This window comes from Pogona vitticeps, chromosome 3, assembly GCF_051106095.1.
Source record: "Pogona vitticeps strain Pit_001003342236 chromosome 3, PviZW2.1, whole genome shotgun sequence".
Classification (NCBI taxonomy): Eukaryota; Metazoa; Chordata; class Lepidosauria; order Squamata; family Agamidae; genus Pogona; species Pogona vitticeps.
In genome coordinates this window covers 264,163,479-264,174,460 of record NC_135785.1, presented here as the reverse complement: position 1 = coordinate 264,174,460, position 10,982 = coordinate 264,163,479, and the positions used below count along the sequence as shown (strand labels likewise).

The window sequence follows — 10,982 nt, the reverse complement described above, 5'->3', positions numbered from 1 at the left end:
GATTTTTGGCCATTGGAAGCATTGGTATGCAATCGCATTAGCGATCGCAAAATCCGCATCGCTATGCGGATTCATCGTTAAATGGTGCGCTCATTATGTGAGGCACCACTGTACCACTTCCAGAAGCCATCCTCCAGCAAAACCAGGTTGGCTGGGAGACTTCAGGAGCCACAGTCCATAAGAAGAACAAGATCCGCAGCCTTACAAAAGAAAGGAAGAAATTAAAAGACAGACGTGACCTTCTTTAAGCAAACAAGCCCTTTAATTTGCACCACCATGTGGCAAACTAAAACATGAAATGTGAACCCTTTCTGGGATGGGACAACTGCAATTTCTGCTCGAGCCCATGAAATATTAAGCATAAAAAGAGTTTCAAACGACCATTAAATTAAACATGAACAAAAATACACGCACACGTACATAGAAAAACACAGCACGGTAGAATTTAGTCGGGTTAACTCATGGAAAATGCTAATCATAAGCAAAAGAGAAAGGGAGGCGAGGAAGAAAAGGCCATTCCAAGGGCAAAATTGGAAGAGGGGGGGAAAGAAAGTTAAGGACAGACAGAGATCCTTCATTTCAGCTTCGGAAAGCGGCTCCTCGTGGACCGTGGGAGAAGCTGGAGAGATTCACCGCCACCGTTCTTCCTTGAAACCTCCCGTAGCTTGGAAATCTGACCCTTCCCTGGGTCACTCCTTCTCCCGTCCTTCCACGATATGAAGTAAGGCACTGGGAAACCGGCTCGTTCCCGGAAAGCAAAAAGGGAGGAAAACGGAGGCCCGAAGTGGCCGGAACCCGGAGAACGCTTCCTAACTTCCAGCCGTTGGTGCTTGCAAGCTCTCCGTTCTGGCCTTGGATCGTTTTCTCCACAGGCACCTTGGTTTGCATAAGACCAGAGGAGGAGGAGGAGGAGGAGGGGGTCATCTTGGCCACCTTCCTCAAGGGGAATTTTTTGGGGGTGGTGGTGGTGTAAACAGACCTAAAGGCTTAGTAAGAAGAGCGCAGGCTTCTCCAGGACGAGAGGGTCCACATTCTGCTGCCACCGCCTCGGGGGCCAGGACGAGGAACAGTGAGACGGAAGGGAAGCAGGTTCTCCAGAAGGCCCCCACACATACCACGTGACCCCCCCGTGCCACTGCTCGCTCCCCATTCATGGAGGCCTGCCTCCCCACCTGAACACCCCAGGATGCTGCACCCAGCATGGGTCTGGTTCCTACTCTGCAGCCGGTCCTCCGTTCTCAATAACCAGCTCCTCTTCTGGTGTCCTGGGGGGCAGGAAGCTGTCTCGGAGGGGGGGGACCACAGAAAGGGGTCCTTCTTGCATCCTACCATGGGGCCACTTCCCTTGGGGACATCTACGACTCCAACCGCCCCCGATGATCCCCAGGGCTACTCTGGTTGAGGATGATGGGACTTAGCCTGAGATACGGGGAGGCTGTTGGCTGGAGTGTTTGGAAAATTCTCTCTCCACCCCCACCAAAAAAAAAAAAAAAAAAAAAAAAAAAAAAAAAAAAAAAAAAAAAAAGAACCACGTCGCTGCTATGGGGCAGGAGACATCGGGGGGCCCTTGCAGGAACCAGCATTTCCACTTTGAGGTCTTCCTTGGGCCCTGAAACCCCCCTGGGGTCTCCTTCTGGCATCTCCTTTTGCCTGGATAAACTGCTTTTGGGGGCTGCAGTGCCAGGAAACATACACACACCCCGCCAAACCGGCACGGCCCCGGGGTCCCCTGAGGTCAACTTGGCAGCCCTTTGCCTCGGGGGCCACAACTCTGCAGCCAGGGCCAAGTTTAAGGCCAAAATCTTTTTTTGGGGGGGGGGGGGAGAAACAAACAAACCCAGCTGGAAAACCATTTGGAAAAGCAAACTCCACGGAAAGCTTCCAGGAAGGGAGAAGCCCACGGGTAGGGTTGGACTAGGGCAGCCGGAAGGGAAAAGATTTGGGAGGAGGGGATGATGGTGGGGATGGTGGGGCTTGAGATGCTCAAGGCTCGCTCCTTCTGGAGGCAAACGGGGGCTCCGGGCAGCCAGTCTGCTTATGCCTCGGCTCCCTCTTCTTCCAGGGCGGTGATTTGACGACCAGCCCCTGGGCAGGAGGCACAGTAAGACTGGCGGCCCGTTCTACCCCCGCCCCCCCCCGATGCCCAAAGCCCAAGGTGGCAGCCCGGCAGATTCGCACCCGGGGCTGCTTCAGGGACCAAGGACTGCAGCAAGCTCTCTTTTCCTGAGCCAGTTGCCCTTCTTCAGAGCAGATCTGTCCCGCTCGCCAGAGGCAAATGTCCAGCTGGAGAGCGTACAGGAACCTCGAAGGGTTTTCCGCGACTCCTCTGCTCGGCTCTCCAGAACCCCTCAAAATGTTTTGCTCCCTGGAGGAGGTGGGGGAATTCTAGGAATTGGAGTGAAATAGGAAGGGCTTTCCCAAGCGGAGGAAATGGGGTGTGGGTATGTGCATGCATGCACGCACACACACACACACACACACACACACGGATTTTGGGAACCCCTGCCCAACAAACGACGACGTTGGGTTCAAAGGCCACAGGAGGAGCAGGAGAGGAAAAGTGGCTTTGCTAGGAAGAGGAAAAATGAAGAGGGAAAAACGCGGAAGTCCTTCTTTTGGTGTAATAAATAAGAATAAGTTAAGCAGCACCGGGAAGGGGGGGCGCATGGGGAAGAAGAAGGGAAGAGAAGGGTTTGATTGCTTTAAAGGATGCTCCTTTGAAATGCTCAGCCGGGGAGTGACCCTCACCTGGACCACCTGCATTTCGGTCCCTGTTTTCCCTCTCAGCCAGCTGGGTCCCGTTTGCTCCACAATCAAGAAGGGGGGGGAGTGCAAGACCCAGATCCCCCAACCCCCCTCCCCCCAGTTTCCTGCCATCTCATGATGTCCCAAAAGGGTTCATTTCCTCCAAGACCTGACGCCATCCTCGATGCCTGTGCAGCTATGCCCCTGGGCCCCCCCTCCAGGGGGAGGCGCCCTCCTGGCGCAGCAAGAGTGGCCACGTGCCTGCAGGGTGGTGGTGGGTGGTCAGATCCTAAGCCGAAAAGGGAAGAGGCACCTCCTGGTTGGGGGGGCGGGGGTCAAGGGAGGATGGAGAGAGGCCCCCAGACCCCCTCCTGCCCCCTACTTCCTGAGCCTCAAGTGGTCCAGAAGCAAGCCCTTGTGGTTGGGATCCATCACGCCCGCCTCTTCCAAGTCCTCCTCTGTGATGTCGCTGCAAGGGGAGAAAGAAGGAAGGATTTGGCCCTCGGATCCAGCAAGGGTTGACCTTTGGAGCCATCGGCCGGTCGATCCATCGCTGACACTTTTCCCCCAAAACTCCTTCCCGACCCCTCTCGGAGCGCAGCTGCCCAACATGGTTTCAGGTTGGCTTTGACATCACGCGGACCCTCCTCTAGGATCTCCTTAGCCAGAAGAGCCAAAAACTGGGGAAATGGGAGGGGGGCACACCACGCCCCCCCCGTGGGTCCTCCTGCAGGAGGCACCTGCTCTCTCCTCCTGTCCACATGTGTGGATCTGGTGGCTCGGTTTCCATCCACTGCCCCCATGCTCGGAGCAGCCGAAGCCTAACCCTAACGCAGGGAGGCTCCCGGAGAACGGCGGGTGTGCCTAGAGTTTGGATCTTACGAACGGTTGCCCAAGGGGAATGGGCCTTCTCACCCCCCAAAACGGCCCTCTGCTCCCCGCTCCTCTCCCCCTCCGCTCACAGACATGGTGGAGAACCTGCAGTGCAAGGAGGGGGGCGGGCAACCTTTGCTGCAAAGCAGGGCCAAAGGAGAGACCAGAGGCACGCCGGGCAGCCTGGGGTCTGGGGCCGATGGGCCGTGTCTGTGCATGGGAAGTGTGGGGGCTACAACCCACCCACCCCCGAGCGTGCAATCAGGATGACTGGGGAGAGCGGCCGCCACTCCTCCCCAGCCCATGATTTCTTCCAGAGCCCCTTATCCTGGACCCGCTCTGCGGACTGAGGGGAACGAGTGCCCTCCAGCGGCCGAAGCAAACCAGCATTTCATCTTCCAAACAGGAGGAGAAAGAGAGAGAGGGAGAGGGGCGGCAGGACCCCCCCCCTTGGGAACAAGGCCTCCAGGGAGAGATTCAGGGATTCCCCCCCATATCCTTGCCAAAATGCCTGGCTCTCTGGAAAGGAAAGGGACAGGAAAGCTGGCCAGGCGGCTGAAGGCGTTGCTCTCTTTCCATGGCTGGGTTTCCGTGTCTTGGCTGCCCTCCTCCCTGCCTTCACATCCACGCCACGTTTTCAGAGGAGAGATCCTCACTTCTGCTCTGAATCCAACAGGAGCCCCCCCACGCCCCCTCCCTCCCTCCTCTGTCTGGTAAAAAGCAAAGGGTGCGGCTTACAGACCACCCCACGGCGCTTCAAGCATCCTCTGGAGGGATTTACAACTTAATTCTATAGGCCAGTGGTCCCCAACCTTGGGGCCTCCAGATGTTCTTGAACTTCAACTCCCAGAAATCCTGGCTAGCAGAGGTGGTGGTGAAGGCTTCTGGGAGTTGTAGTCCAAGACCAAGGTTGGGGACCACCGCTCTAGGGCGACACATCGCCCCGGCCCCTTCCAGTGAGCTGAGGATTCCGTTCACCGACCTCAGAAGGGATGGAAAGCGAGTCGACTTTGAATCAGCTGCATGGGACTAAATCCGGGTCGTGAGCAGACTTTCGGCTGCATTACTGCAGTTTAACCACCGCACCACGATGCTCCTTCATGTAACCCCCCCGCCTGTGACGACGTCCCCCCACCCCGCCACTTACCTCCCAACGACACAGCTCCTTTCTTTTCAGCAAGGGGCTCTGGCAAGTGGCAATCTACCCCTCGACCCCTTTCCAACCTCTTTTTTCCAACCCCAGGTGGGAGAGGGAGGCTTGATCCAGGAGGGCCAGCCGCCCCTCTGCCTTCCGTCATTTCTGGGCAGCGAGGGGCGTCCCAGGACGCAGCTCACCTGAGGAACTCCAGGTCGTCCCAGCCGTTGTGGATCAGGCCCTCCTCGTATCTCTCCATGCCGATGGCCTTCAGCCACTCGCCCACGCTGGACTCCCCGGGGCCGGCCTTGATGCCCACGTCCTGGCCCACAGTCTGAGGAGAGACGGAGGGAAAGAGGCCCTGAAGGTCACCTGGGGCTCCGCAGGAGGACTCCCCCCTTCTCCAGGCGGGCAAGGAAAGAAATAGAGAGCCTGATCCCCAGACGTCCCCCTTGCAGGCTCGGAATACATTGTGAAGCCAGAGCTTGGAAAAGTTAGAGTTTTTTTTAACTTTCCTCCAGAAATGCCTGGCTAGCGGCTAAGCAACCTCCCCAAGCTCTGGGGGGCTGGGGGGGCTGGACCCATTTCCTGCTTGTCCAAATGACCTGAGCGGCCAATCGGCTTGGGGACAAACTAAGAGTTGCATCTGGGGGCTTTGAACTGCATCTTCCACCAGGTTTGTCCAGCCTAAGAAGCTGCTTTTGAGGCACTGAAACCACGAGTCCCAGGCCACCTTAAAGACTAAGCTATCTATTCTTGGTGCGCAGGAGGGCACCAATATATTGCGCAGACCGCAGGATTCAGCATTCCGTAAGCCAATTCAAAAAATAGGGCCACCCCAAACCAAACATTACAGCTAGGGAACCAGACCTTGGATCAGCACCACGTTTGGCCCCGATGGAGCAGCAAAGCCTGCTCTTCCTCCATGCCAAACTTGGGAACGTTTTGGCAGAGGTCTTCTGAGTCATGATTTTTTAAAAGCAACCCTGTTTTACCCCCGTGCAGAAGCAAGAGGCCTTGAGTGATGGCTCTATTGAAAAGATCAAATTTTTGCAGACCTTGAAAGAGGTCACACTCGCTGAAAAGCAGCCCTGACATTTGCTTTGTTTGGGTGAGAAGGGGTTCGTGGATGAAAAACAAGGAGTCAGCTCCTGGGATTTTCCCCTGCGTGGTCCCCCTTTGTGAGTGGCAGTGAGCAGAAGAGGGCATCCAGTACACCCTCTTGACAGGCCACGGGTTACCCTTTGCTATATAAACCTGACCACCTTTTTTCCTGTTGGCAACGCAGGCACAATATTGTGCAGCAACACTGGACCGTTTCCTGGCTTTTTGAATCGTGGGTACAGATGCGCCATATCCCACGTTCATAAACTGGAGGATTTTTTTCCTCCTTCAAAAACTGAATGAGGACAAAAGCCTTTTAAAGAAGCTTTAAACAAGCGACAGATTTCGCACATCACCCTGTGCATGCCCCTGGTGTTTCCACCGCTTTCCCCACGATCCAAGAAGCCGGCCCATTGAGGTTATGGGCCCCCTGCTTACCTCTTCCACCAAGTCCTCCTCAATGCTCTCTCGGATCGAACGGGGCGGGAAGGCGATGGGGCGGCTGTAATCCGGGTGCAGGCACCGGTGAGGGAGGTCCAACCGCACTTTGGTCAGCGGGTGGGAGGGGGGCCGGCCGGCCAGATCCCGCCCGTGGCCGGCAGCACCCCCGCCGCCGCCGTAGTCCACCTCGCTGAGCGATTTGGCCATCTGAAGCACGGAACAGGACCGGTCGTCCAGCTGGCTCCCGGGACCTGAGGGGCCCCCATGAGACTCCATGAGGAATCCTGGCCCTGGGGAGGGGGCCGGCCTGGGGTGCAGCTTAGGCGGCTTGGCCTCCAGGGGCTCGCTAAAGGCCACAGTGGCCCGCGGCTTGCTCACCCCCGGCTCCTCCGCCCGGACCCCCACTGGCGTGTAGAAGGAAGCGTCCGTGCCCTCAAACTCCACCGCTCTGGGCAGGGGTGGGGGCGGGAAGTCCGGGGGCGGCAGGTTGAGCACCCCGGGGTCTTCTTCCTCAGAGCTGTCCTCGGCCCGGGAGGGGGGCCGCTGCGGGCGCCGTGGCTCAGGCTGGACGGGGACCGTGATCTGGACTTTGTTCCGGGGGGTCGGGGGTTTGGCTGCCGCCGCCACCGCTGAGGGGAGATCCGGCAGCAGCAGCTGATGAGGGACTCCCTCCAGCACGTAGTAGGCGGGGTTGTTGAAGCTGTTCTTCATGGGGGGCCCTTCAGGATCCGCGGGGGCCACCTCCGGGCGGGACCTGGGCGGAACGGAAAGGGTCAAGGCTCAGCCCGTTGGCAAACCTGGGAAGCCCATCCACAAGCATCCCCAGGGCAGCCTCCTCTGGGCGCTTGGCTTTCGCTGACCTTCTTCCCTTCCCTGTCTGACCCATCGTGCCAGCCTGCCCCATAGAGGAAGGAGGTGCCCCGCTCTGTTTTCTGGTACTCCCATTCCCATTGCCCATGTTGTCTGAAGGATTCTGGGAGTGACAGTCAAAAAGCCCCCCCCCAGGTCTGCATGGGGGGTGGAGAACTGGCAGATATAAAACAGAGCTGGAACCCAGCATCCCTTCGGTTTCACCATCCAGCTGAGAGACGGCTGAAGGCCAGGCTTTTCCTGTGTGTGTGTGTGTGTGTGTGTGTGTGTGTCTGTGTGTCTTGGACAGTCCACTCCTGACAGATGCTCTCCCCCCTTTTTTGGTCCTGCAGCACAAGGGGCCGCTTGGTGCAAAGTAGCCGAGGGGATGCGTTTCTGCAGGGGCAACAGGCCACGGGGGCCCCTCTGAATGTGGCTTGACTGCTGCCCCCACCATTCCTCTCCGCTGGCAGTGCTTGCTCAGTCTCGTGAGAGATGTAGTGCAACCACATCCGGAGGGCCCAGTCCTTGCATGCAAGAAAGTCAAGGGAAGGAAGGAAGGAAGGAAGGAAGGAAGGAAGGAAGGAAGGAAGGAAGGAAGGAAGGAAGGAAGGAAGGAAGGAAGGAAGGAAGGAAGGAAGGAAGGAAGGAAGGAAGGAAGGAAGGAAGGAAGGAAGGAAGGAGTTGATGACGGATGAAGGAAGGAAGGAGTTGATGACGGATAGAAGGAAGGAAGGAAGGAAGGAAGGAAGGAAGGAAGGAAGGAAGGAAGGAAGGAAGGAAGGAAGGAAGGAAGGAAGGAAGGAAGGAAGGAAGGAAGGAAGGAAGGAAGGAAGGAAAAGAGTGCAGGAAGCAAGCATGGAAGGGAGGGAGGAAGAAAAAGAGAGTGGAGGAAGTAAGAAAGTCAGGAAAAGAGAGGGGGAAGGAAGGAAGGAAGGAAAAGAGTGCAGGAAGTAAGAAAGTCAGGAAAGGAGAGGAAGGAAGGAAGGAAGGAAGGAAGGGAGGGAGGGAGGGAGGGAGGAAGGAAGGAAGGAAGGAGCTGATGACGGATGAAGGAAGGAAGGAGTTGATGATGGATAGAAGGAAGGAAGGAAGGAAGGAAGGAAGGAAGGAAGGAAGGAAGGAAGGAAGGAAGGAAGGAAGGAAGGAAGGAAGGAAGGGAGGGAGGGAGGGAGGGAGGGAGGGAGGGAGGGAGGGAAGGAGGGAGGGAGGGAAGGAGGGAGGGAGAATGGAGGAAGTAAGAAAGTCAGGAAAAGAGAGTGGAGAAAGGAAGGAAGGAAGGAAGGAAGGAAGGAAGGAAGGAAGGAAGGAAGGAAGGAAGGAAGGAAGGAAGGAAGGAAGGAAGGAAGGAAGGAAAAGAGTGCAGGAAGCAAGCATGGAAGGGAGGGAGGAAGAAAAAGAGAGTGGAGGAAGTAAGAAAGTCAGGAAAAGAGAGGGGGAAGGAAGGAAGGAAGGAAAAGAGTGCAGGAAGTAAGAAAGTCAGGAAAGGAGAGGAAGGAAGGAAGGAAGGAAGGAAGGAAGGAAGGAAGGAAGGAAGGAAGGAAGGAAGGAAGGAAGGAAGGAAGGAAGGAAGGAAGGAGCTGATGACGGATGAAGGAAGGAAGGAGTTGATGATGGATAGAAGGAAGGAAGGAAGGAAGGAAGGAAGGAAGGAAGGAAGGAAGGAAGGAAGGAAGGAAGGGAGGGAGGAAGGAAGGGAGGGAGGGAGGGAGGGAGGGAGGGAGGGAAGGAAGGAAGGAAGGGAGGGAGGGAGGAAGGCTTCCACAGGAGGGACTGGATGCCTGGCCCTGGCCTGAGACACAAGAGGGAGAGAGTCAGGGTGGCTGAACTTTAACTGGGCAGATGAGCCACGTAAATCATTCAGTGATTCTGGATGACTCCCTCTAATCTCCTCTGCCAAGGTGGTGGTGGTGAAGATAAAGTGAGTGGTGGAGAGTCTCCTCCCCTCACAGGAGTCCCCATCTAAGCAGCCTCGAACTCATGGGAAGAAAAGCAGGATGGATCAGTCTGCTTTTAAGAATGAATGAATCAATCTGCTATTCAGAGACCCTGAGCCAAGGAGCCTGTTGGCTCAGAAGGCAAGAAGAGGGGGATAGGAACTGGGGACAGCCACTGCCGGGTAAGAGGCCAGAGGTACACAGAGACCAGGCACCGGGGGGGGGGGGGCTGGGCTGGCTGCAACTCCCCAACCCCCTCACCTGCTCTGAGAGGCCTCCTCTTTGGAGGTGCCCCGATGTGGGGCTGGGGGGCGGCCAGCCATCGTGAGACTCGGCTTCTCCAGGTCATCCGCGAGTTTCCCGGAAGGACCGGCTGCTGCAGCCTCTCCCGGCGAATGTTTCCTGCCAGCGGATCTGGAAAAGAACGGCACAGAGCCTTGAGAAACAAGCAAGGAAGCAAGGAGGCGGGGATTGGGTGGGGAAACTGGCACACACGCGCACGTGTGTGTGTGGGGGTGACAGTCCCACGATGGAGCCCCTTGAGGAAGGGGTGGAATGTATTCTCCAAGGCTTTCACATCCGGGATCTGATGGTTGTTGTGGGTTTTCCGGGCTGTTTTGGCCGTCTTCTGGAGGTTTTTCTTCCTAACGTTTCGCCAGTCTCTGCGGCCATGGGCATCTTCCGAGGACAGGAATCGGAACTCTGTCTGTTCTAACTAAAACCTTCAGAACACGGCCAAACAGCCCGAAAAACCTACAACCACCAAGGGGTAGAATACCAACACAGACAGTGGCTGCTCCACAGCTGCCTCCTGTAAGCCCAGCAGCTCCCCGAGAAGCTGTACGACAACACCCATCGTCCTTGGCCAGCGCGGCCCTTGGGCAGCTGTGGTGCAACAGACCTAGAGGCCAACAGCTGTGGGAAGCCTGCTTTCGGCATCAAGAATCAATACACTGAGTTGGACAGAGCGGCTGGGGATACCAAAACATAGGGGGCACCAGTACATGCTGAGAACTGGCCCAGGATCCAACCCCCCCAGTGACACCCCCCCGAAGCCCCCCTCCCCACTTGGCCATCCCCCCCCCCATTCCCCGGTTTCAGCCTCCCCTCAACCCGCACAGACACTGGGTGGCCTTTTTATTCCGTTTTGGCAATCAAGGGCCAGAATCCTCCCAGGCTTCGCGTGAGGCTTCCCTTAAGTTCTTTCAACTCACGGCAGGACAGGGAACATGTCAAGTCGCGCAATGCGATGGACAGATGCCCCCAATGCCACAGCTCTTGCCCACCCCCCTCTGCAGCCACTGACGCCAGCCTGGCACGGAGGGCCAAGAGGACGCCGGCTGCTCCCCCCTCCCCGATTCCTTTCCCGCGTCCCAAGCGGCCAGAGCCCTTACTTGGTGTGCTCCAGGTTGGTCCGTGAGGCCGGTGGGGGCAACTTTCCTTTGGCAGCCCCCGTCTCATCCTTGTCGATGCTGATCCATTCTGTAAGGGGGGTGGGTGGGCAGAAACAAAAGCACACTCAGTGTGGGGGGAGGGAAGGAGGGGGCAGCACTTTTCCTCCGCCCCCACCCCCCCGCCAAAGCCATGAGACCCAGCTGCCACCAGGGGTCTGGGACCCCACCCTCTGCCAACCCCTCTCTTGCCAATTCCACCAGCTCTGTGCCAGGGAGATCCGAGTTTCTGCCCAGGATGGACAGAGAGGGGACATCGGATACCACAATAAAAATGCGCCAAAAACACCGGGAACTGCCACAAAACAGGCAACGCTGATCAAAATATGGTGCACCTTTTTTCCTCTTGTGTTTATGACAGTCCTACCTGACTTGAACAAAATGCTTGCAATTTTATCCAGAGAGGAAAGGTGGCACATGGTGGACCCTCAAAACGGGCCCCTGAAC

At 57.0% G+C, this 10,982-nt stretch overlaps 1 protein-coding gene across 1 annotated transcript in view; it reads right to left on the bottom strand.

Annotated features, from left to right (window-relative positions):
• Nucleotides 1–240: 240 nt before the first annotated feature.
• The window catches only part of INPPL1 (inositol polyphosphate phosphatase like 1), a 74,327-nt gene continuing 63,585 nt past the window's right edge, over nt 241–10,982 (bottom strand). The window contains exons 24-28 of the mRNA XM_072993399.2: nt 10,479–10,566; nt 9,346–9,498; nt 6,296–7,052; nt 4,954–5,087; nt 241–3,214 (exon numbers count right to left, since the gene is read on the bottom strand). Of these exons, the coding sequence (XP_072849500.2) occupies nt 3,124–3,214; nt 4,954–5,087; nt 6,296–7,052; nt 9,346–9,498; nt 10,479–10,566 (1,223 nt within the window). The 3' untranslated portion in view covers nt 241–3,123. The remainder of the gene's footprint in view (nt 3,215–4,953; nt 5,088–6,295; nt 7,053–9,345; nt 9,499–10,478; nt 10,567–10,982) is intronic.